Below are 27,379 nucleotides of genomic sequence, written 5' to 3'. Positions count from 1 at the left end.
ACATGCTTTCTGCTTTTCGGCTGCAGTATCCACTGTCATTGAAGCATATAGGAAACCTTCCACCTATCGCTTCAATTAGCCATGCTTGTCTTTCTAGTGTGTATCACATTTTCTGGAACTCGTCATATGTACAATTCCTTGACTACCTTCTCTACCTGTCTAATTCTGGTCTAAAAACCAATTTGGTTAGAGTTCATCTTGGTGCTATCATTTTATTTCATTCCCATCTGTACAACAAACCACTTTCTATATATCCCTTAATAGCCCGTTTCATGAAAAGTGGTTTTGTGTGGAATAGGCCTATCAGGTCTCCTCCTGTCACTTGGGAATGTGGTTCACTCTTCTCTTATGAAATCTCCCTTTGAGCCACTTACATCTTGTTCTCTCAAATTACTCACTTGGAAAGTCGTTTTCCTCATAGCCCTCACATCTGCTTGCTGGGAGAGTGTCCTTTGAACACATCCAAAATTTGTCCCTAAAGTAGTTTCAGAATTTCACCTCATCCAGTCCATCCATATTTTCTTTCCTAAGCTGCATTGTCATCATGAAGAAGCAGCCCTTCATACCTTAGACTGAAAACATGCTCTGGCATACTACCTCGATCACACTAAGCTGCATAGAGGGTCCTTCCAATTCTGTTTCCTTTGATCCTAATAGGCTAGGAATTGCTGAATCCAAAAAAAACATATCCACTTGGTTAGCAGACTGTATGTCCTTTGCTAATACTCGGGCTAGGTTGATGCTACAAGGCCATGTGATAGCCCATAATGTATGGACTATGGCTGCTTTGGTAGCTCATTTTCGCTCTGCATCTATTGAAGACATCTGCAAAGTGGCTGCTTGGTCCTTATTCCATATGTTTACTTCTCACTGTTTAGAAAACAACTCTAGAAGAGATAGTTGGTTTGGGCAAGCAGTTCTGCAAAATCTGTTCTTTGCTTAAATACAGCTTTCCCTCCAACCCTATAGAGTTTTGCCAGGCTTCTGTATATTCAATGTTTAACGTCTTCTAGAGACATGATCCTGGCAGTTTGAGAGTCCCACATGTGAGAATATTATGCCTGGTTGTCCTTGGAGAAAGCAAAGATACATACCTGTAACAGATGTAACAGCTGTTTTCTGAGGCCAGCAGGCATATATTCTCATAACCCACTCACCTCCCTTAGTTGGCTTCTTAACTTTGTTACTGAACTGATAGTCCTGCGAGCCAACGCTGAGTGGGAAGGCACCAACATGCATGGGGGATGTGCACTACCTAAAGATTTAAAGTGACAGTGCCCTTGGCAGTGTCCATTCCTACTGGGATCTGTGGATGACATCATCTACGTGTGAGAATATATGCCTGCTGTCCTCGGAGAACACCTGCTCAGGTAAGTATCTTTGCTTTATTTGAAGTTTAAACAACCTGTACAAAAAGTGTAACATGAAAATTTACCAGATAGTATAATGTTCTTATTTTGAAACTGGAGTTGGAATCTGTACACTTCTCCCTCCGTATTCGCGGTTTCCGTATCTACAGTTTTGATTATTTGCAATTTTTTGGCCACTGACTCTGCCCCCCCCAAAAGTCATTTAACTTTTTTCCTTAGAGGTTTTATTTTAACGCCAATGGAATCTCTTGCAGGACAAGGTCCAGCCTGTTCCCACCAAAAGCAACCACTGCCGGCCTAACCCTGCTGCCCACTCACTATCACAGGGATAGCACAGGCTGTATGTATGCCGCAAGACCTTGGACAGAGAAAAGGAGCCGGAAGGCAATCAAGGAAGAAACAAGGGAAGCAGGGCACGGTACGGTACATTCTTCGAGCTAGACGGAGAAGGGACCAGAGTGCCAACCCACAAAGTCCACCATGTAGCCAAGGCTCATAGCAGAAAGAAGCTGCAGTACATGCCGGCAGGGTGAAGGAGTGGACACAAACATGCGTCCTAGTGCCAGCTCAGAGCCTCTAACTCCTGCTCTTCTCGCGGCTCCCCACACAATGAGACCGGCACTTGGAAACGAGCAGGTTGCAACCCAAAGTAGTGCCCAGCATCTGCCTTGGAGACTCCCTCCGCTCCTGCATCCAATGCCTTCTCCTCTTCCTATTCGCGGTTTAAATAGAAAAAATAATGTCACTTTCCCCAAAACCGCAAATAATATATAAAAAAATTATTCACAGTTTTTTCATATTTGTGCCTATTGCTGGAACGCATCCACCGTGAATATGGAGGGAGAAGTGTACATTTCTTTCTTTCTTTTTTTTTTTTACTCTGACTCTGACTTCAACTCTACCCAAATTATCTTCAACTCTGACCCCATAGCCCTGATCAGTAACATATGTTAGAAATTGTATCCTCTTGAGTAAGATAAGTAGATATCTCCCAAGAAAGGTTTTTCTTGTATAAGTACAGTTTTGTGGAATTCATTTCCATTGGACATGAGGAGGTCAATAGTAGCTGCACAATTAAATCCAAATTCTATATATAGTGCTAAGCGCTATTCTATAAATGACGCTGTAAGTTGGGTGCCATTTATAGAATTGCACTTAGTGCTGGGATCTGCACCTAACTTATAGGCTTGAAGATTTACACCAGCTGAAACTTGGTGTAAATCCTTGCTTCTAATTTAGGTGCGGATCTGCCCAATTCTGTACCACTGTGCCAGATTCTTGGAACACCAATGCCCTGCCCATGCCCCCCTTTCAGATCCATGCTTAAAAGTTTATGTGCATATCTTTATAGAACAGTGTCTAGCAAGATGCGCTTGTAAATTCTAATTGTTGCCTAGTAGTTAAAATAATTGATTGTTAGCACCCAATTATCGGTGCTAATTAGTTCTACTCAATTAAATTGTGTGTGCATATTGGGCTCTTGCCCAAATTTGCACACACAGTTTTGAGCGCCATATAGAACAGGGGTGTCAAAGTCCCTCCTCGAGGGCCGCAATCCAGTCAGGTTTTCAGGATTTCCCCAATGAATATTCATGAGCTCTGTTAGCATACAAAGAAAGCAGTGCATGCGAATAGATCTCATGCATATTCATTGGGGAAATCCTGAAAACCCGACTGGATTGTGGCCCTCAAGAAGGGACTTTGACACCCCTGCTATAGAATGTGGGGATTAATGTATTATTTATCATTTGAAGCAACTAACAACAGCACCACTGAATACTTGTATAATTTGAAGTTATCTGTTTAAGCAGTGCTGCTTGATAAATACACAAAATTTGAAAAGTTTAAACTATAATTTTAAGTTATAATTCTTTCTGTGGCCCACTTAAACATTGGGCATTGCTCCTATCACTGTAATTTGTCCCAAATATAGATACATTTTATTACAGCACTGGCCTCCACTTCTACTGCTATGTATTTATGGTCCACTTAAACTCGGCAGATTATATAACATCCATAATTAAAAACAGTCAAGGAAACAATGAACACAATTAGAACAACCTAAGTAAACACTAAAATATTTTCATTCTTTTTATCCTCACTCAAACAGATATGATAATGTGCTTGCTCTTTAGTTCTCATGTTTCATATTTAAATCAGCTTAGGTTCTCTCACAGCAGAATATGACAACCCTTACCTTGAGATTTTGACAGATTATGAAAAAAATTTTTCTTGTAAGTGGAAAACGGTGTCATCTTTGGTTTAAAAATTGTTTACTTCATCTTGTCTTTAGATAGCTGCCCTTTCTCTCTTTGCCTCTCAAGCAATGGAATGACTTACTTTATTTATTAATAAGTTAAATCTTGGGCAAAATCAACAAGGCTATTTTATAAACAGCCAAACATCCCTTGCTTATTGATCTTGGGGTTGCAAGTTTGACTGCTTTTTGCAAGTTAGTCCCATCTTAGTCCCATCTTATTGAAAGCCGTCTGCATATATGGAAGGAGAGTAGGTTTCACTTGCTCTCTTGTATGACTTTTTTTACATTTTTTTCCAGGCAATGGCTACACTAGGCCCACATAGAGTGAAACCAGAAGGTAAGCCATGTTTGTTGATTAGTAAGTTGCATCATGGTGTCACACTGTGCTTCACAGGGAAGGGAATCATAATTATGCAACAGCAACCCTAGTGATCAGATTTAGGCCCTAAGATTTCAGGGTTAAGGGTGTATGGCTCCTGAATGAGGATTTTGATTTTCAGACATATTTGCCTTCCAAATACAAACTCAATGCATGTTCAATATGTATTTTCCTGCTTGATAGGGCTTACAATCAGTTTAGTACTTGAGATGATGGAGGGTTAAAGTACAAAATGTGTTAGTGGGAGACACTGAATCTAAACTCTGAATTTTCTGGTTCACAACGCACTGATTTTTTACTACAGTGAATAGACTAATTGATTTGGCAAATGGTGGGAAAGAAGGGATAATTCCCCAGCTCTAGTTCTAATTGAACTAGAAGCCCAAAGAAGAAGGGAACTACCAGCCCCCCCCCCAAAAAAAAACAAAAAAATAAAAACCCTAAAAAACACCTCAGTAATAGTGTGATTCATTAGGTCAGATATAACACAGCAGGATGAACAAGTGTCACCCAAGCTACCATTCCTGCTCCTCTGGTCCATCTTACAGAAGCAGTCTTAGTGATAGAAAAGAGAAACAGTACTTGCAGCTGATTTGTGGTGCTATTAACATAGCTTGTGATGGCATATAAAGACCTATATAATAGAAAAACAATAATACTGCTAATACCCAGCAATACACTTCTAAATATAAGCCCAGACAACTGGAAGGGCTCGGGTCTCAGAAACGGAGCCTACGCACAGCAGTGGCAATCACATACTGAGGAAAATCGGCGTAGTACAATCGCTCCAACTCCAATCATTGACCCACATATATATTTTTTAAGGCATTTTCAAAAAGCAATTAAAACAGCTAACCCACAGCCGGGTTGCATAAAAGAAGTGCAAGCCAGAAACTGAAAAAACAGCAACCAAACTACTTAGCTTTTATGGCTGACTTTGCTGACTTTGCTGATTTATCTTTATAGAAGAGTGCAGTCACTAGTGTAGATTTGCAAATCTACACTAGTGACTGCACTCTTCTATAAAGATAAGTCAGCAAAGTCAGCCATAAAAGCTAAGTAGTTTGGTTGCTGTTTTTTCAGTTTCTGGCTTGCACTTCTTTTATGCAACCCGGCTGTGGGTTAGCTGTTTTAATTGCTTTTTGAAAATGCCTTAAAAAATATATATGTGGGTCAATGATTGGAGTTGGAGCGATTGTACTACGCCGATTTTCCTCAGTATGTGATTGCCACTGCTGTGCGTAGGCTCCGTTTCTGAGACCCGAGCCCTTCCAGTTGTCTGGGCTTATATTTAGAAGTGTATTGCTGGGTATTAGCAGTATTATTGTTTTTCTATTATATATGTATATATACTGCTGGGGTATTTTGTTGTAGGGCATATAAAGGCCCACATGGTCTATCTATTCTGCCCAATAAGATGGCCAGAGCCACAACTACCACTCAATATAGATTACACTTTGTCATGATCAAATCCTAGTATCACAAATAGGGCAGCCACACAATCATGGAAGAGTGGTTTTATCATTTTGATGCATTGTCAATATTTGATTAAACCAGTGGAGTGGCACTGTTGACCTCCCCACACAGCTGTATTTTGCTTTTAAGCCTCTCTGTGAGAGATGTAGGAGAAGAGAGATGGAGGCTAATGGAAGAAAAGCCCAGGGATTATGCACAAAGGCATTGGAAGAGTGGAACTACACACAGATTGGGGAAATGACAGAATCATGGCTAGCTGCTCTATAACTAATGAATATTATAACCAGAAAAGACAGATTTTAGTTGAAATGACGGCATGTGAAACTTGAATGAGTTTTGATTAGGATTGGAGGGTTTATATGCAGAAACAAAAGGCGAAGCACAATAGTGAAAGAACAGTATGACTAGGTGGGTATTGCTAGTAATTATTACATAATCACTGCTTAACAGGGAACCCATATATGAGTTTAAAGTCTGGCTTCTGCTGTTCGAAGTGACTACAAGTAGGACTGCTGCTGAAGTAGCTTTCACCTTTTCCGATACATAAAGCTGAGCTTAGAAGAACTGGTTCATGGGAGAGCTGTACACTGCCATATAGAGGATCTGGATTCAGTTCCTAGTTAAGGTGTCTCTTCCCCAGGCTAGCAGGGGCTGGTGGTATTGCAGTGGCAGTGTTCATAGAGAATGACACGGGGACAGAATTTGTCCCCGTCCTTGCAGTTAACCATGGGAAACTATCCCTGTGTCATTCTTTAAGGAGAGAGAGAAGAATGGACATAGCTAATGACTCTCAAGCCTTGCACTGAAGAATGCTGGTGTAGAAGGAATGAGGTTGAGATAGACACTAAAGAATGACACGGGATGGTTTTCCACAGTTATGTGTGGGGATGGGGACAAATTCTATCCTCTTGTCATTCTGTATGCCTTTGAAGAGAAAGAGGTTCTGCTATCCTTTAGTGGTGACATCTAGCAGCCTTACTTAAGGTCGATGTTAACCAGGTTCCAGGGAGAACTCCGATTTTTGGTCTCTGACTCAGTACTGCTGCTAAGATAGTTTAACTGAGCTAAGAGAGCGATACATAAGTAGAGAAAAAACCTCTGAGTGGTTCTGATAATGTAAGCCATTACATGATAATGTAAGCCAGAAGAGGTTGGTTTGATTTATCTGAAACCTAAAGCATCAGGAGGAAATTCATGGGCCAAAAGTAAAGGCAGAACCAAGAAATGCTAACCTTGTACTCGCCTGGCCAGAATTTGAAATATGAAGCTGTTGTCTTACCTAGGAACCCTATTAAACTTAGTTTCATACAAAGAATAAATGAGAATGCACACAGTAATATTGTGACAAACCTCTGCCAGTGATAGGATCATCAAGCACTTAAGTATGAAGCCTCATAACATATGAGAGCAAGCTTTTGAATCTTTTAACTAGTAATATGAACAGTTGGGATAAGAAACTGCAATTAGAAATATCTTTTTTTTTTCTAATTTTAACATAAAATACTTTCATTGTTAATTCCTTTAGTACCTATAAAACTGGAGAAGCATCCACATAATGCACGGTCTGAAGAGGGGCGCTTACACTATGATGGCGAGTGGTACGGTCGGGGGCAGACAATATGTATAGACAAGAAAGATGAATACCCTACCAGGTAAAAACTGTACTGTAAATACTGGAAAGATCTGTTCTAAGAAAGCTGCTCCATAAAACATCCTTATGGAATTCTATCCTAAAGAAAATCCTTACAGACTGTCACTATTCTCATTCTAATGCTTTATTTACACAGGGTATCACAATTGAGCTTTATGTTTAGGAGTGAATACAAGAAAATATACCAAAAGTTAGCTGCCAAAAATTTGGGCACGAAGCACTTATTCTGTAATGGTAATTATGTGCATAATTGCCATTATAGAATACTTGCATACATCAGCATTTTCACACCCAACTTTAGGTGTGAGCACTCAGCAAGAAGGCTGGTGCAAATGATCGTGCTTAAGGGTTGCAATTGTGTCCATCAGTGCTACTGTTCTATAACTTACACAAGCTGCAAGACATACCCCAGATCCACCCATGTATCTTCCTTCCCTTTGCAGTTGTTCACTATTAAACTTAGGTGCTAATTTGCTAGAATACCGACTAAGTGTAATTATGCTTGTAACTGCTCATTAATGGCAATTAATAATATTAAGGCCCATTATTGGTACTTAATGCTTATTAGCACCTAATTTTATAATTATGTTAGACATGTGGTACTATTTTGTAACCTGTGCATGCAATTTTGTGCACTAAGTGTAAAATTGCACACTCAAGTTTGTAGAATCCAGGGGCTAGAGTCCATCCTTTCTATAATTCAGGAGAAAGACATTTAAGAGCTGTCATATGGTAAAATGGGACGTTGAACATCTCTTTATCTCAAAGCTTTCATGCTGTATCTTTGATTATGGCTTGTGTTCCTTTGAGATTTTTAGCTGTTTCTAATCTTTTAATAATAAAAATGTTAGTTGTAGGGCTATCTGACAGCAGTACATGAAATTTGTTTATTATCCCAGGATAAGCAGGCAGTATATTCTCACATGTGAGTGACATCATCCACGGAGCCTGGTACGGACAGTGCTAAAGTGTAATATCATGAGATGGTCCATACTGCATTGTTCTTAATCCACAATTGAACATTGCCTCCTATCCCATGACTCTTTAATTTTCTCAGGAGCCTCTCATGAGGAACTTTTTCAAAAACCTTCTGGAAATCTAGATACATTACATCAACCGGCTCACCTTTATCCACATGTTTGTTCACACCTTCAAAGAGGTCAAGCAAATTGGTGAGGCAAGACCTTCCTCAGCTGAATCCATGTTGACTCTGTCTCATTTAAATCATGTTTGTCGACTGCTACCTACACAATGGCACATCTCCAAGATGGCGGCTGAGTGTAGCGTGTGAGCTGACCCGGCTTCTACACTGTTAGAGTGAAATTTGGTTTCTTACCCCACTCAGAGCAGACTTGGCGGCAATTGTAAGTGTTGGAGAGAAGTGGGGCCTCTGTGAAGCCCGAGCTGTGTTCGAGGCGCTGTGGAGGGGATTGCTATTGCCAGGCCAGGAGGAAGGGCCGCCAGTGAGTGAAATGGAGAGGGAGTCGGTGCTGGCATCGCTGCGGGAGGCAGTTTTTTCCGGGTCAGGAGGAGTGCAGGAGCAGAGGTGTGGTCGGAGCCTGGGCAGCTGCGGGGCCGCATATGAGCGGCTCAGAGAAGGTGCCGGTGGTCGCCTAGAAGTTTGGCAGACATTCATTTCTTTTTGGGCAGCGTACCGCTGTAGAAGAGCACGATTTGAAGTGACTCCCTCTTCCCCCTCCCTCGTGTTGGAGGCTGTTGAGCTAAGAGGAGAACAAGAGAGGAGGCACTGCTCTGTATCGGTAAAGATACAGAACTGGAGCTCAGGTTCCGAAGGTAAGATTGACCCGAGGAGGCAAGCAGTGGAGCTGGGTAAGGACTGTGGCTGAGGACTCTTAGTAAAGATCCTTGATGGTTTGTTGGTAAAGACCTGGAGATAAAATAATAGTCTTTGCATTTTTAATAAAATTTTGACAACATATCGGGATAAAAAGAAAGGAAAATAAAGAATTGAATGAATTAATTGAAACAGATAACTGTGTAAGTGACTTTAGTGGTAAAAAAAAGGATTGATTGATTGAATTTTTGAAACATGGCTAGTAAAAAGAACAGACCTGATTTCAAGGTTTTTGCTTATCGCGCAGAAGGCGACAGAAAAGCCAGTTCTGGAACAAAATTCAACACAGGAAGAAGAGAGAACAATTACGTTAGGAAGAGAAACATTAGAGATTTTGGAATCTCCACCAGCAGACTCAGCTTTGGCCAGTAAGGGAGACCTACAACAATGGATGGCCAATATTAAACCATCACTTGCTGTGTTCACTTCAGATATTAAAATTAATATCAATGGCCTACATAAAAAAATGGACGATATGAGTCAGAGCCTATAAGAATTCGAAGAACGGAATATTTCTCATGAACAAGAGATAACGGAAATTCAACAACATTGTAAATCATGTTTGTCTATATGTTCCACAATTTTATTTTTTATAATTGTTTCCACTATTTTGCCCGGCACTGAGATCAGACTTACTGGTCTGTAATTTTCCAAATCTCCACTGGAACCCTTTTTAAAAATTGGTGTAAAATTGGCCGCCCTCCAATATTCAGGTATTATAGACGATAACAATCAGCAATTTCATATTTAAGTTCTTTCAGTACCCTGGGATGTATACCATCTGGTCCAAGTGATTTATCACCCTTTAACTTGTCAATTTGGCTTAGTAGGTCTTCCAGGTTTATCGAGATTTCTTTCAATTCTTCTGCCTCATTTCTGGTTCAGGTAGATTTCTTACATTATCTTCCATAAAGACCAAAGGAAAGATTCATTCAGTCTCTCTGCTATGGCTTTATCCTCCCTGAGAACACCTTTTACTCCTTGATCATCCAATGGTCCCACTGATTCCCTGACAGGTTTTCTGTTTTTGATGCACTTAAAAAAAAATGTTAATATGAGTTTTTGCCTCTTTGGCAAATTGTTCATATTCTTGTTTAGCTTTCTTTATCAATTCTTTGCATCTAATTTGGCAATGCTTATGTCTCTTATTTTCTTCATTCGCATCCATTTTCCATTTTTTTAAAGGGTGTTTTATTGGCTATAATAGTCTCTTTCCCTTCACCTTTAAACTGTGCCAGCTCTCATTTTTTGTTCTTTCCACCTTTAATACGTGGAATATATCTGGTCTGTGCTTCCACAATGGTATTTTTGAACAACTTCTGACCTTTGCCACAGACCCTTTTAACTTCTTTTTAACCATTTTCCTCATTTTATCATAGTTGTCCTTGCAAAAATTAAAAGCTGCTACAATAGATTTCTTTAGTGACGTCACTCCATTTATCAGCTCCAATTTGATCATGTTTGATCACTGTTTCCCAGCGGGCCTAACACAGTTACCTCCCGTACTATGTCCTGCATTCCACTAAGGACCAAATCTAAAATAGCTCCCCCTTTTGTCAGTTACTGGACCAGTTGCTCCAAGAAGCATGACATCTAGGAATTTTACCTCCTTAGTACTCCCCGATACAGCATTTATCCAGTCAATGTTGGGGTAGTTGAAGTCAGTTAAATCAATAATCCTTACTTATATTTAAAGGGACAGGAGATTTTTACTACCCTAGAAACACCGAACTTTCTACTGCAAATCGTACTTAGAGATAGCCTAAGCAGTGCTTTCACAATTTCAAAATTCAGCTTCATATGGTCAAAAAACCTCCCAGTTTACGTTCATGGAAAGCTTGTATCAAAAACTATCGGTATTAATTCATATAGTTGAAAAACAGTTCTATGTAGAAAAATTCTCCTGCCATAAGTGGCAATCAGCATCACAAAGAAAGTCACTTAGGCCCTCTTCTATCAAACTGCGATGGCAGTTTTTAGCATGGAGAGCCGCGCTGAATGGCCCGCGCTGCTCCCAATGCTCATAGGAACTCAATGAACGTCGGGAGCAGCGCAGGTCATTAAAACTGCTATCACAGTTTGATAGAAGAGAGCCTTAGCTTATGTTGTAAGTTAGCCGTTCTCCGTGCTCACTGCAATGGCGTTGTTTTCTTCATCCGCTCCGCCTTACATCAAATGCAGAGATCCTACAGGGTCATCCCTCTTTCGCCTCCACGGCTTCGTCAGGAATCATCCATAGAAACAAAAAGAACGGATTCAACATCAAGCTGGACTGGCAGACAGTGACATAGAATCCCTGATCCAACCAGAAGAAATACTTCTTGCCACTTCCAGTTCTGCCTCCGGGTGTGCTGTCCACCATTTGTAACATAGCCCCAATAGATCAAACATCCAATAGTGTTCTTCAGGTTTTTAAAGCTCCAAAATTTAAAAGCCAAAAACAAAAAAACCCTCAAAAATCATAAAGCACAGTATCCCATTGATTGTCCTCCTTCCACCAGGTCTCTGAGATGCCTATTATATCTACCTCATTCAGTGCTATACACGTATACACTAACTCCCCGACTTTATTTTTTAGACTTCTAGCATTTGTATAAAGACACTTCAAATTGTGTTTTTTCCTTGTATCTACAGGCTGCTGAGAAGATGACGGATAACTTCACATCTTTACTCTGCTTCCCTCTTAAGCACTCTTGGCTTTCTTTCACTGATTTTGAAACCTCTCTATTTGGACTTCCTAAATGTTCTGATTCAACAGTATCCTTCAAGGATACTTTACACTGAACCATCTGCTCCTGGGCGACTATCGGCTTTCCCCCATCTTAGTTTAAAAGCTGCTCTATCTCCTTTCTAAATGTTGGCGCCAGCAGCCTAGTTCCATCCCGGTTAAGGTGGAGTCCATTCTTTTGGAATAGGCTCCTCCTTTTCCAGAAGGTAGCCAAGTTCCTAACAAATCTAAATCCCTTAACCCTCATCCATGCATTGAGACTTTGGAGCTCTAACTGCCTTTTGGGTCTTGCGCCATGGAAAGGGGAGTATTTCTGAAAATGCTACCCTAGAGAATCTGGATTTCAGCTTTCTACCTAAGAGCCTAAATTTGACTTCAAGAACCTACCTCCCACATTTTCCTATGTCATTAGTACCTACATGTACCAAGACTACCACTTCAAGTGGACACAATTTACCCTCTGGTGTTGCCTACAGGAATTATCTTCAGACACATCCTTTGTCATCCGTGCTGGCGGCAAAAAGGGCAAACAGAATGCTAGGAATGATTACGAAGGGGATCACAAACAGATCGGAGAATGTTATCATGCCGCTGTACCAGGCCATGGTACGCCCCCACCTGGAATACTGCGTCCAGCACTAGTTGCCATACATGAAAAAGGACATAGTACTGCTAGAAAGGATCCAGAGAAGAGCGACTAAAATGGTTAAAGGGCTGGAAGAGTTACCGTACAGTGAGAGATTAGAGAAATTGGGCCTTTTCTCCCTTGAAAAGAGGAGACTGAGAGGGGACATGATTGAAACATTCAAGATAATGAAGGGAATAGACCTAGTAGATAAAGGCAGGTTGTTCACCTGCTCCAAGGTAGAGAGAACGAGAGGGCACTCTCTAAAGTTAAAAGGGGATAGATTCCGTACAAACGTAAGGAAGTTCTTCTTCACCCAGAGAGTGGTAGAAATCTGGAACACTCTTCTGGAGGCTGTTGTAGGGGAAAGCACCCTCCAGGGATTCAAGGCAAAGTTAGACAAGCTCCTTCTGAACCAGAACGTACGCAGGTAAGGCTAGACTCAGGGCAATGGTCTTTGAGCTAAGGGCTGCCGCGGGAGTGGACTGCTGGGCACGATGGACCACTGGTCTGACCCAGCAGCGGCAATTCTTATGTTCATCCGACACTGCTCTAAAAATCACTTCTGTGCATGTTCATCTCAGTGGTATCTGTACTTTTCATGTATTTTTCAACAACAAACCTCTGCCTACAGACTCGTTGGTCTCTCGGTTCATGAATACAGAACTTTCAGTCAAAACTCCTCCAGTTGCTTGGTACCTAAATGTTGTTCTCATCACTCTGATAAAACCTCTTGCGACTACACTATTTAGATACTTAACTTCTGTACGCTGTCTTACTGAATTACAAGCACTAGTATCAGATCTACCTTACACAACTCACACTCATCCACAATTCCTTCTAAAGGTAGTTTTGGAATTTCACCTCAACCAGTGTCCTTTTGTATCTGTCTTCTTCCCAAGACTGTATTCTAATTCTGAGGAAGCTGCACTCCATACATTAGATTGCTTAGTTAGTGGACTGCATATCATTTTGCTATGTTCCAACTGGGCTGCCACTCGAAGGTAGTGTCACAGCACATAATGTAAGAGCAAATAGCAATTTCAGCAGCTCACTTGTACAATCCCTTTGGAGGTTGAACTTGTGGGATCTTGTATCCTCTTTAGCCTCAGCTGCAGGGCTAATAAAACTTGTTCCCTCCCCTCTAGGCTATCTGCCAGGTAGCTTCCTGTCATGCTCAGTTTGTTCCTGCAGCCTCGCTGTATGGGTGAAATCAGTTTCTTCTGTTCGTGATTTGTTTTCAGTTCCTAGTCTTTATTTGATTTGTTTCGCGGACCAAGTGCTGCGGATCAAATCTGTGGGAGCGATCCTTTGACGGGAGATCGCAGACATTTTAAATTTTGTCTGCTTTTGGAGGGTGCTCTGTAAGCTTAAACCGCAGTAAGCCCTCTAGACAGCCAGCCAGCAGATTGGATCGGGTCTCTGGGATTGGGAGCCATCTCTCCCCTGGTTCGTCCGCAAAGGGGTAGAGCACAGGCTGCTGTGGTTCCATGGAGGTAAGCTGGGATCGGAACCGGACCGCATGTTTTTTCTAATTTCCCTGAGAGGTCCTGGTGGTCATGATCTGTGGGAAGGTGAGGCAGTCAGAAGACCTGAAAAATCCATTTTAATCAGCTCCTGAGGTATTGATCTCCTTGCTTGTATTGTGTATTGCAGGCTGCCATTGACTTTCATTGCAGCACATGTCTCTGTGGTGTCTGTGAGTCACAGAGTTTTGGCAATTTTTTTTTTGGGGGGGTGCTGAAATTGGGGGTTTTGGGTGATTTCCCTGCATTCCCTGGTTAACCCCCCCACCTGTAAAATTGTAAGATCCCCATTTTTCACGGTTTCTCGGGCCGTTTTAGGGCAAAATCGGCACCCGCAGCAGCCATCTTGGATTTTGTTTCAAGTTTTCAAAAGTATATATTTTTGGACTTAGAAGCTTTGTTTTTGCTCCAAACTTCACAGATGGTCACCTCAGTACAGGATGGCATGGATTCATGCCATAAATGCAGTGGATGGCTGGCGGATTCGCAGCTGTGTATCACGTGCGCCACGGCCCGCGAGGGGCGCGAAATGTGCGTGGATTCCGCACTATCCTCCTCCAGCGTCCGGGATGCCAAAATTGGGCGAGGAGGGTGCTTTCGCGAAACGCAAGCACAGTTCCAGGGAAAAGTCTCATAAGTCTTCTAAACATTTCAAATTTGAGTCCCGCAGATCAGCTCTTGCTGCCGGTGACTAATTTCTGCTGGAATATGTGGATATGATGTATCAGGCTTTCAGGAGAAAAAGAGCTATGCCTTTCTCTCCCTTTCAGACTCCGGTGCGGCAGTCTGTTCAGCCTTTGGATTCCAGCATGTCCATTTGCTCCCTTACTGGTCCACCTGAAAGCAAGCGGCAGCTCCCCGCTGGTACCTGCATCAATTTTTATGCCGTTGCTGTCGCATGGCTCTTTGGCAGGGTCAGCTGATGTAATTAACTTAACGGATCTAGGGGATTCCCAGAACACTGATTTCGTTGATCTGGGAGAGGGTCAGATGGTGCGCAGGCTCCTTAAGTCCAGCCACCTTATCTTATCTCTGAGTCCCGCTTTCCAGACCACGCGGACTTGGTGGAAATGCTCTTGGAGGTTTGGGAGGCCCCGGAGGGTCCCCTGAAGTGCTCTAGGGCCATGGCTAAGTTATATCCCATGGCATTGGAATTTTCCAAGCGCTTAGTCCCACCGAAGGTGGATTCAGCGGTGGCTCAGGTCACTAAATGTAACTCTGCCCTAGGATGGAGGGGTTGTCCTGATGGATGTCCAGGACAGATGAGTAGATTTTGTTATGAAGCGTCTTTTTGATTCCGTTGCGGCGGGTGTGCGAGTTTTGCGGCCACTTCCTTTGTGGCCCGGGCATGTCATACCAAACTCTATCAGGATCCTGAGGAGGTTGTTTTTCAGGACCTCGACTTCCTGGTTTCTGGAGTGAATTATTTGGCAGATGCGCTTTATGATATCTTGAAAGTTTTTGCTAAGTTGGGAGCTTATTCAGTTTCTGAAAGGAAAATGTTATGGATTTGCTGGTGGTCAGGTGATTCTTTCATCTAAGGCTACGCTGAGCAAGTTGCCTTTTAAAGGTTCGCTCTTGTTTGGCCAGGGTTTGGTGACCTTACTGCCAGTGTGCAGGACCGTAAGCCTAAGGTGCTTCCTGGCTCTACCTCGCCCAACCAGAGGGATGGGACACCCAAATTTTCCTCCCTTCCGGTGAACCTCACTGGACCCCTTGCGTTTTCGGAGCATCCTCCAGACCTCACTTTGGAGGTGCAGCGCACCAACAGTCTTCTAACTCTCGACCTTCTGTCCCTCCTAAGAGAAAATTATGACACCAGGTCTCTAGCGAAGCCCTCCTCCCCCCGAATTGTGGGGCGGCTTTCGGCCTTCCTTCCGGAATGGCTAAAGATAACCTCGGAACAACTCTCAAATAGACTGGTATAGCTAAAGGTTTAAGAATACCTATAGAATAGAATAGAATTGAGGTACTCTCAGATACCCGCTACCAGGATCATCAAAGATCTCACTGGATATATATGTGCGGGTTCAGATATCAATCATCGAGTACCAAAATATGCAAGAAAGTGCTCTAAAGTGCTTAGTGAAAATAAATATTCAAAATTAAATAGAAATATATTGCACTTATCTTAATACACCCTACGGGACCCGTTTCACCCAGCTTGGGCTTCTTCAGGGGTCAACTATCTAAAAAATGAATACAAAAACATATTAAACACATCTTAAACCCTCATGTGTACTTATATCTATAACTGTAATACAGAAGAAGTGCCTCTAAGTTTAAAAAGTTAAAATTTCAGGTATAATAACTTACGTGTATTGTCTCGGATTAACAAGACAAAAAATGGCGCTCTAGCATTGAGAACGCCAGCGCATGCGTGTTTAAATACTAAATCCTTATAAAATGAGCGCATGCGTGAAAAGCTGACTTAAGTAATCACTGGGCGTGCTCGTGCATCCGTACCTAGATGACTGGCTGATCATAGTTCCCTCGGTGCAGGGCCGCTTGGCTGTTCGCCAAGTGGTGTCTTTGCTGGAAAGTCTCAGATAGGTGATCAATCTGAAGAAGAGTTGCCTCGAGCCGACGCAGGACTTGGAATACCTGGGAGTCCGGTTCCACACGAGGATGAACCGGGTATTTCTTCCAGAATCCAGAAAACTCAAACTCAGGAGTGCGATTCGGGACATGTTAGCGGTCCCAGCACTGACGACCTGTCAGTATCTGCAGGTGTTGGGTCTCATGGTGGCAACCATAGATGTGATTCTGTGGGCAAGAGCTCACCCACATCCTCTTCAGTTATCCCTTCTGACGCAGTGGAATCCCCAGAGAGATGCGCTGGGGGTGAAACTGCCTTGATTGGCTGCGGCACACAGCAGTATGCTGTGGCAGTTGAATCCAGCCACTCTGAACAAAGGGCTCCCTCTGCGGGTCTTGGATTGGGTGACCCTGACTACGGACGCAAGCCTCTCCGGCTGGGGAGCTGTTTGCATGTCTGTACCAGTCCAGGGACGTTGGACGTTGAGTGAGAGCAGATGGTCGATCAATCCACTGGAGCTGCGAGCGATCCGGTTAGCTCTGCTAAGATTTCAAGGGAATTTCCACCAGAAGGCTATTCGTGTGTTCTTGGACAATGTTGGACAATGTTGTCTATGTCACCCATCAAGGAGGCATGAGGAGTCCCCTGCTAGGCTTGGAGACTCGGATGCTCTTTGCTTGAGCGGAGCGTCATCTGTTGGCTTTGTCCATGGCTCATGTGGCCAGCGTCGACGTTTCAGGCAGACTTTCTCAATTGTCAGGCTCTGGACCAGGAAGAATGGTCCCTGTCCGAGCTAGTGTTCGAGGCCATAGTGCGCCGGTGGGGTCGTCCCACCTTCAATCTGATGCCATCTTCAAAGAACAGAAAGGCAGACAGGTTCTTCAGCCGCCAATGGAAGGTTGGCAGTGAAGGACTCGATGCTCTGGTTCATCTTTGGTCCGAAGGGGGACTTCTCTACGTCTTTCCTCTATGGCCCATGATAGGACGCGTACTGCGCCGGGTGTCCTCTCACAGGGGTCCGGTGATCCTTGTGGCTCTGGACTGGCCCAGAAGACCTTGGTGCGCAGACCTTATGAGGTTGAGCTCGGAGAGGGGTCTGCATCTTCCTTGCCATCAGAGGTTGCTCACGCAGGGCCCGATTGCAGATTGCACTTCAAGATCTGGACCGCTTTGGTCTTAAGGCCTGGCGCTTGAGCGAGCGGCCTTGAGGGCCAGGGGTTATTTTTGTTGTACCACCTTGGCCTCCGATTTTGCCGAGGTTGTCTTCCCATCGATGTCACACCCACAGACGGGATTCAATAAGTGTAGTCGTTGTGCTCAGCCCATCTTAGTGACTGACCCACATCGCTGGTGTCTCCAGTGTCTAGGGCCTGAGCACTGTCCAGAAACCTGTACTCATTCATCACTTCAATAAAGGACTTTGAAAAACCACATTCTTCAACAATGTTTGTTCGGTGTCGCTATGGAGGGGAACAGACATTACTATTGACACTGGCACCGACCAAGGTGGCGCTGCACTCTTCGACACGGGCAGAAACATCTTCAGTGTCGCAAATTCCAGTGGGTAAGTCGGCTAAGAAGCCTTCCCCTAATCCATCTGGGACTCGGGTCAAAGTGACATTGAGTCGAGTCATGCCGATCTTGAAAAGTCCAATAAGTGCCCGGTCCCGATTTCGGTGAGTGTCTCGACATCAGCTTCCTCATCACTGGACTGAAGTTACACCTGTGGTACTGGCAAAAAGCCTGCGGTACCAGTGCTCTCCCTCAAGCAAAAGATTGACAATTTGCTTCGGGAGGAATTGGGTGAGCATTTTCAAATGTTAGTGCAGACTCAAATTATGGCCGCGTCGATACCAGCTATCCCAGCCATGTCGACACCAACTTTCCAGACTGTTCAGTCTGAGCAAAGGACGACACAGACTGCACCTTAATCTGATGCTCCACTGGTGTGGAGACCATCGACATGGGATTCGATTGATTCATCTCCATGGCACCTGTCCTCGACTCAAACATCGAAAGAGGTTACTCCAGTGCGGTAGCGGAAGCACTCTCATAAGACTAAGCATCTCGAGGCTTTGACTCCAAGTCTTCGACAACATCCTCATTCTATACAGGATTTGGATTTATTTGGAGACTTGAAACAGGAACCACTCTCTACTGCAGATGAGGACTTTTCTGGTTCATATTCACCTCAACGATCGCCTCAAAGACCTTCTGCTTTTTCTGAGTGGTATTCTTTTTCTAAATTTCTCCGCCAGATGTCTGAGGATCTTTCCATCACACTAGAAGCAGATTCTAAGCATAGCAAGGAGTTTTTGGAGACTTTGGATTATGACCAGCCTCCTAAAGATCTGCTGAAGCTCCCATCCATGACATTTTCCGAAAGTCTTTCTATAAGAACCTCAAGACTCCTCTCTCCATTCTAGTGACTCCTAAAAAACTGGACTCTTTGTATTGGGGGGGTTCCTATTCCAGGTTTTTCTAAACCACAGCTCCTTCATGAACTTTTAGGAAATCATCGGGTGCTAGTGTCTATGCATCTGTACTTCCTGGCAGAGAAGGTAGAGCAATGGACAAGTTTGATAAGCATCTTTACCAGAATGCAATGTTGGCCAACAGAGCTGGTAATTATAATTTCCATTTTTCATTTTGCCTGAAATACAGTGGTACCTCGGTTTACGAGTGCACCGGTTTGCGAGTGTTTTGCAAGACGAGCAAAACATTCGCAAAATTGGTGCCTCGCAAACCGAGCTTGCCTCGATGTACGAGCACCCGCCCCCCCGTGATCTGGCACCCCCCACCCGAACACTTCGCTTACCCTCCATCTGCACCGGCACCAATGCACAGGACGTGCCGGTGCCCGAAGATCTGCAGTCCTTTTTGCTGGGCCTTAAGCATCTGCGCATGCTCAAGGCCTTAGAGTTCCCGCTCTCTCCGAGATTCTCGGATCTCGATCTCTGAGAATCTCTGAGAGAGTGGGAACTCGAAGGCCTTGAGCATGTGCCAGATGCTCTAGGCCCAGCAAAAAGGGCTGCAGATCTTCGGGCACCGGCACGTCCTGTGCGTTGGTGCCGGTGCCAGATGGAGGGTAAGCGAAGTGTTCGGGTGGGTGGGGGCTGCCGGATCGCGGCGTGGGGGGGGGTGCTGGATCGCGGGGGGATGCCGGATTGTGGTGGGGGATTCCGGATCACGCAGTGAGGCCTTCTTGAGCGGGGGGGAGCAATGACGGTTCTCGGGGGGATAGAGCAGTGCTGCTGGCCTTGGGGTGGGGGGGGGTGGGGTATGAACGAATCAAGCATGTTCCCTTACTTTCTATGGGGAAACTCGCTTTGATATACGAGCAATTTGGTTTACGAGCATGCTTCTGGAACTAATTATGCTCGTAAACCAAGGTTCCACTGTATTTGGTCAAACAGCTTGCATCTTTTCAAAAGTATATTCTATCCCATTAGCAATCAAGATTCCAACAACTTGTTGCTTCAACTTTTCAATTGTGGAAATATATAGTTCGCACTACCTATGATACTTTTGAACCTACATCACGAGGTGTGGCCATGTCAGTGGCCATGAGGCGCCTTGCCTGGATTTTGTGTTTCTGAATTTGATGTAAATCACCAGGACCACTTGGCCAATGCTCCCTGTCCAGGAGATGAGGTTTTTGGTTCATCAGTGGATACGACTACTCAAACGCTATCTGCTCATGAGACCAGATGGGACACTTTGGTTAAACCAAAGAAGAAGCCTCAAGCGCTTGTACTTTCAAGCCAGCTTCTTTGTACCAGCTCTGGCTAAGCCTTCTCCTCCTGCTCCTTCTCAGCTTATGAAGCAAAAGCAGCAACCACGTGAGCAACCTAAACAACAGGCTGCTCAACAAAAGCCCACACAGACTTTTTGACGTGTTCCTCAGAAGCATAACCACAGTTCCCATTCTCCAACCGCTACCTCAGCCGATTGGAGGGCGGCTTCAACACTACGTAAATCATTAGGAGCTCATCACCTCAGCTCTCTTGGTTCTATACATCATTCGTCAGGCAAGGAGGTTGAATCATGATGATGAAGGAGACATCAGGAAGAAAATCGAGTCCACTTTTGTTGATAACATTGTTGAGTGGCTGGCTTCCTGAAGGCGTCAATAATATCGCGAACAGGCTCCATTTTCATACTCTGCCTCCAGATTATCCTCCAAGAGAGTCTATTTTGGACCCGATACAGTCTTCTCCTCTCATTCTGGAGATTCAATCCCTCTTCCTTCTCAGTGCCATTGACGAGGTTCCTTTGTCTCAGCAGAGTCAGGGATTTTACACCTGGTATTTTTTAATCCTTAAAAAGACCAGAGGTATATGACCCATTCTGGATCTCAGAGATCTCAACAAATTTCTAGTCAAAGAGAAATTCTGAATGCTCTCCCTTGCCTTTCTTTATCCACTTCTGGATCAGAACAAATGGCTATGCTTTCTGGATCTCAAAGAAGCCTACACGCATATACTAATTCATCAAGCTTCCCGCAAGTACCTTCGTTTTCAGGTGAATGGACATCATTACCAACACAAGGCTCTTCCTTTTGGCCTGGCATCTTCTCCCAGAGTCTTCACGAAGTGCCTGATTGTAGTGGCGGCATCTCTCCGATCCCAAGGGCTTCAAGTCTCCTGGACGATTGGTTGATCAAAGCTGTGTCATCTCAGGAGGTGGCTCTGGCAACATATTAGACCATTGCCTTCCTACAAGTTTTGGGATTCAAAGTCAATTTCCCCAAATCTCACCTAATTCCGACTTAACATCTTCAGTTCATTGGGGCTATCCTCGATACTACTCTAATTAGAGCATTTCTCCCTTCAGAGTACCTGAACAATCTTCTCATCCTCTGTCAACAGATGTTGAAGGTGCACACTATCTCTGGGAGGTGCATGATGGTTCTCCTGGGTCACATGGTTTCCACAGTTCATGTCACTCCTTTAGCAAGACTACATCTTCGCATTCCTCAGTGGGCCCTTACTTCTCAGTGGTATCAAGTGACAGATCATCTCTCTCAACATATTTCTGTCACATCATCTCTTCAGGAGTCGCTTCAATGGTGGATGACATCTTCCAATCTATCCAGAGGTCTTCTTTTTCATTTACCCCCTCCCCAAAAGGTGATAACAATGGATGCATCTTCTTATGCCTGGGGGGCGCACCTGGAGGGCCTTCAAACACAAGGTCATTGGTCTGCCAAGAAGCAGAAGTTTCACATCAATTTCCTCGAGTTAAGAGTGATATATTATGCTCTCAAAGCTTTCTATCACCTCTTGAGTCCTCAAGTCCTCCTCCTTCGCACAGACAATCAAGTGCCAATGTACTACATAAACAAGCAAGGTGGCACGGGCTCTCTTCTGTTATGTCAGGAGGCTCAGAAAATTTGGCTTTGGGCGACAGCTCGCAGCATTTTCTTAAAGGCTGTCTACATTCAAGGGGAGAAGAATTCCCTGGCAGACAACCTCAGCAGAATTCTTCAGCCTCACGAATGGACTATCAATTCTGCGACTCTCCATCTCATTTTTACTCAATGGGGCATTCCTCAGGTGGACTTATTTGCAGCTCCCCACAATCACAAGTTGCCCCAGTTTTGCTCCAGACTTTACTCTCCTCACTGTCTGGAAGCTGATGCGTTTCTCCTGGATTGGACAGGCCTGTTTCTATATGCATTCCCTCCAACTCTTCTCCTGTTGAAGACGCTGTTCAAACTCAAACGAGAGTCAGCCACCATGATTCTCATTGTTCCTTGGTGGCCCCGGCAGCATTGGTTCTCCCTTCTACTTCAGCTCAGCACCAGGGAGCCAATTCCTCTACCAATCTTTCCTACTTTGCTTACTCAGAAACAAGGATCGCTTCTACATCCCAACCTGCATTCGTTACACCTGACAGCTTGGTTTCTCTCAGGCTGAATTCATATGAATTACATCTCTTTCAGCCTGTTCGCGATATTATTGACACCTTCAGGAAGCCAGCCACTCAACAATGTTATCAACAAAAGTGGACTCAATTTTCTTCCTGATGTCTCCTTCATCATCATGATTCAACCTCCTTGTCAGTGGAATTGGTGTTGGATTATCTACTTCATCTGTCTGACTGGGCTCAAATCTACATCTATCAGAGTCCATCTCCTTGCTATTACAGCTTTTTACATGCCAGTTGAGGGGGAAAACCTCTTACTGCTCATCCTTTGGTCTCCAGATTCATGAAAGGACTTTTCAATTTGAAATCACCTCTCAAACTCCTCCAGTAGTCTGGTTCTTTCCAGGTTGATGAAGCCTCATTTCAACCAATGACCATGGCTCATCTTAAGTTTCTAATCTGGAAAGTTGTCTTTCTCATTTCCTCTCACTTCTGCCAGGAGGGTCAGTGAGTTACAAGCGTTGGTGGCAGATCCACCCTTCACAGTTTTTCACCATGATAAAGTGGTTCTACGCATACATCCCAAGTTTCTTCTGAAAGTTGTGATGGAGTTTCATCTTAATCAGTCGATTGTTCTTCCAGTTTTTTTCCCCTAAGCTTCATTCTCATGCAGGCGAAAGGACATTACACACTCTGGACTGTAAGCTTCCTTTGGCCTATTACATCGACAGGACAAAGCCACATAGAACATCTCCTCAACTTTTCATCTCATTTGATCCTAATAATTTGGGGCATCCTGTTTCCAAGAGAACGATTTCCAACTGGGTAGTGGCCTGTATATCATTCTCCTATGCTCAGACTGGACTGCAACTGGAAAGTCGCGTCACAGCTCACAAAGTCTGAGTATGGCAGTTTCTGTAGCTTTCCTTAGATCTACTCCTATTGAGGAAATCTGTAAAGCTGCCACCTGGTTCATACATTCACCTCGCATTATTGTCTGGAGTCTTTTTCCAGATGGGATGGGCACTTTGGCCAGTCAGTATTACAGAATTTATTTTCTTAAAAGGCCAATTCTCCCACCAGCCCTTTCTAGTTAGCTTGGAGGTCACCCATGTGTGAGACTATGCTGCTGCTTGTCCAGGGATAAAGCACAGTGACTTACTGTAAAAGGTGTTAGCCAGGGACAGCAGGCAGATATTCTCATAACCCATCAACCTCCCCTGGTTGGCTTCTTAGCTGGCTTATCTTAACTGAGGGATTGCACGTCTACATCAGGCGGAAAGGCACTCTCACATGTAAGGTGCGGTCTGATGGCGAACTTTCTAAAACTTAAAGTTGCAATTCACTTTTCAAGTGTTCGTTACCGGGGCTCCGTCGGTGACCCATGTGTGAGAATATCTGCCTGCTGTCCCTAGATAACACCTGTTACGGTAAGTAACTGTTCTTTACTCCACAAATATCAAAGTGGTTTACAATACATTGACTAGTAATCAGGTATTCTAAGCATTTTCCCTATTGGTCTTGATAGGCTCAAAATCTAGCAATGGTATCTGGGGCAATGAGGGGTTAAGTGAGTTGCCCAGGGTCACAAGGAGCAGCACTGGGATCAAACCAACAACCTCAGGGTGCTGAGGCAGCAGCTCTAACCACTAGGCCACTCCTCTACGTTGATGTAACTTCCTGTTTCTGCAGTGGTGTGGCAGATAAGACACTGGGGCTGGTGCAGGTAGTGTCAAGTGAAATGCTACTGGTGTTTAGGAGGGGTAAACCAGTTTTAAAGGTAGACTGTGGAAGGGTAGCCGGAAGGGGTCGCCAGACCCAGGGACAGATAAATAAGCTGGAGGTATGGGATATGTGGCTGCTAGCCAAAGGAGCATGTTCTAGCCATTGCAGAGGAACAGTTGAGGCAGGCTTTCGGTGCCAATGTCGCTTGACCCTTGATGTATTTATTTATACACATATTTATATACCACATAAATATTAATGAAAACAACTGAAGCAGTTCACAAAGGATATCACCATTAAAAACCTTCCCTTCCCTATCCGACATCCTCGGCACCCACGTTGCTCCTTGTGACCCTGTGTAAATCGCTTAATCCTCCATTGCCCCAGGTACATTAGATAGATTGTGAGCCCATCAGGACAGAAAATGCTTGAGCATCTGATTATAAACTGCTTAGATAACCTTGATAGGCAGTATATAAATACCTAATAAAATAATAAATAAAATGAAAATTTCCTAGCTACTGAAGATGTCATAATTCCTGACCCTTATTACTATCAAATAAAAAACTAAATGAAAACCTGCACACCTACCTCTGTATATCCTCCATTCTGAAATAATGGATAAGCCAAGTTTTTAGTTTTTTACGAAAACACTTGAAATGGTACAGCAGGTGTAACTCAGGAGCAGAATAGGAGGAAATATTTTTTCACTCAATGAAGAGTTAAGCTCTGGAACTTGTTGTCAGAGGATGTGGTAACAGCAGTTAGTGTAGCTGGTTTAAAAAAGATTTGGACAAGTTCCTGAGAGACATGGGGGAAGCTATGCTTGCCTTGGGATTGGTAGCTTGGAATGTTGCTTCTAGTTGAGTTTCTGCCAGGTCATTGTGACGTGGATCAACCACTGTTGGAAGTAAGATACTGGGCTAGAAGGATCATTGGTCTAACTAGGTGTTGCTGCTGTTATGTAAGTAGGACTGGCAGCAGCTACAGGCAGTAACAGTACAAATAGCCAAGGAAGCTGGAAGAGGCATCAGTTGGGAGGCTGGGATTGGAGTTTGCTTGTGGTTCAAAAGCCTTAGTGGCCAGGAAGGTGGTACCACAAGTGGCTGCCAGACTAGAAGCAGAAGCAATCACAAGGTTAGGGCCAGCACTGGAAACAGTGTGGATGTGATCAGAGGTAGTTGTGGAGATTAGAAGTAAGAACATGTGAAACCATGTCTGCCTGCAGTATCTGAAAACAGCATTGTAGAATCAGTAGGTGAGGATTGGAAGAGATACTAGTGGTGGGGACTAGCTGGAGGTATTGAAAGAGACTTCTGGAAACTGGTTGAAGGGGAGGGTGGGGGAAAGTAGCTGGTAGCTACTGGCGAGTTAGAGAGACTTGAGAGAAGGACAGGTACGGATTGACTAGAAGGAAGGAGAAATAGACTGGTTAGCAAGGAGAGGAGGAAGACTAGATAGGGAAAATTGATTGACAGAAGGGAAAGAAATAGAAATCTATGGGGATTGTTTAGTGAGATGAAAGAGAGGTAGACTGATTGATTGAGAGAGAAAGAGGGAAGGGGTGGGGTTCTGGAAAGGAGTAGTGGGGATGAATTGAGGGTCCTTGAATTTTTTGGAGATTAATCAGGAAGCCCTGCAATTTTTGGATTCCTGTTTTACTAGTTTTGAGTGCTATGAATCTGGATTATAGAGTTGAAGGAATGGGATTTGAACCCAAGAATTGAAGGGCCCTAAGTTCCATCTCCTTATGCTGGAACCTCCTTTGGCTTCTAAGGGTCGGACACGACGGAATGGATAGTAGAAATGGTATATCTGTACAGCCAAAATGTAATCCCATTGTAGATAGGGCTTTAATGTCCTGTTGCAATTTCTAAATTTACTTATCATGTTGAATTTAGTCAAATGGCTACAGCCCACACACTGCCTGCCACCAAAGATCTTTACTGAGGTGAGCAAAAGATCACAATTTACAGTCAGGGACAATATATTTAGACTTAATAGATCGCCAAAACCATAACATTGAATTAGGGTTTTAAGAAAAGCTGAGCTGGAAAGCCTTTGCTATGTTAAAGGATGGACATGTTTACACGGGATTTGGAATATAAGAATGTGAATATTGGCAATTATTAATGAACACTGTCTTGATAATTACATAATTATACTGCATTCCTCTTTACTTGATTTGGCTAAAACCATTCTGTGTAATTAAAATTGTACAATGTTCATCCCTCTGTATGGGTAATTTGGTATTTTATAACTGTCTTTTCTGTTTTCTTTATATTGCTTCTACTTTTTAGTGCCATAATTACAACAATTAACCATGACGAAGTTTGGTTTAAGAGGCAGGATGGGAGCAAATCCAAACTCTACATTTCTCAGCTGCAGAAAGGAAAATACACAATAAAACATATATAGTGTGGATCCCACCTGCTAATCAGTATGGGGTTACTAGCTGTTACCATAATAAATGTGCCATCCAATGGAAAATATATTTAAAACTTTTTGTATGATACTATGTTATGTTTATGGAACTATCTGCCCTGTGTAAGTAGCCGGTACTATATACACATTACTGTAATATATTGTTTTGTATATGGTTGATAACAGTAATCATGATTACAAAAGGTCTTCTGACTTGTCACCTGAGTACAGTTCCTCCCTACTGAGGCATAGCTTTTAAAGCAGCAGTAGATCATTTCCTTCAAGGATCAGTTGACCTGTCTTTTGGCTTTGCTGTTTCTCTTATTCCTAGCTTTCCTAGTTTTTTCTTGGGTCAGGGGGGTTTTCTCTCTTATTTTCACATTGAAATTGGAGAGATGTGCTTTTTTGCTCTCACCCCATGGCATTAGGGCATGTTCTTCTCTCTGATCAGTCTTAGTTGTTCATGGGTGATGTGACATGTAGTATCCTGAAGACAAACAGTACATCAGCATCTCCAGCTCACTTGATCGTAAGTGAATAGGCTGCAACAACATCTCAAAATGTTCTTCAGCTCAGGAATAAAACAGGAGCTAGAAATAAGAGTACTACTTTTTTCAGTTTTATGTTAACTTTTGAGTTAAAAAAAAAAATAAATCTAGCACTGCTACTTTAAAAACAGCAAATGAGATTATATTAAAAACATTTTATTTGTAAAATATGCAGAAAAAGAAAAAAAATTATTTGATATTATTGGTTCATGTATATAAGTCTACTACATGTGTTATTTTTATGAGCATTTCATGGAAGAAAAACAATATCTCTATATATCAGTGTTCTCCCCCAGCGAAAATAGGCACATAGTAATACCATGTTCTTGCCTTTGTAAAGTTTAATCTCTCTTGTATGTGTTACACAGAACTTCATAAACCGCAATGGATAATTACACTAAT

At 43.3% G+C, this 27,379-nt stretch overlaps 1 protein-coding gene across 1 annotated transcript in view; it reads left to right on the top strand.

Moving 5' to 3' along the window:
* BRMS1L (BRMS1 like transcriptional repressor) overlaps positions 1-27,147 on the top strand; it is a 100,078-nt gene extending 72,931 nt beyond the window's left edge. The window contains exons 8-10 of the mRNA XM_033952816.1: positions 3,928-3,967; positions 7,011-7,137; positions 26,306-27,147. Of these exons, the coding sequence (XP_033808707.1) occupies positions 3,928-3,967; positions 7,011-7,137; positions 26,306-26,423 (285 nt within the window). The 3' untranslated portion in view covers positions 26,424-27,147. The remainder of the gene's footprint in view (positions 1-3,927; positions 3,968-7,010; positions 7,138-26,305) is intronic.
* The last annotated feature ends 232 nt before the right edge of the window (positions 27,148-27,379 follow it).

The sequence above is a fragment of the Geotrypetes seraphini genome, chromosome 7, assembly GCF_902459505.1.
Source record: "Geotrypetes seraphini chromosome 7, aGeoSer1.1, whole genome shotgun sequence".
NCBI classification, from domain to species: domain Eukaryota; kingdom Metazoa; phylum Chordata; class Amphibia; order Gymnophiona; family Dermophiidae; genus Geotrypetes; species Geotrypetes seraphini.
Note: the sequence above shows the minus strand (reverse complement) of the source record. Positions and strands in the feature narration are given on the sequence as shown.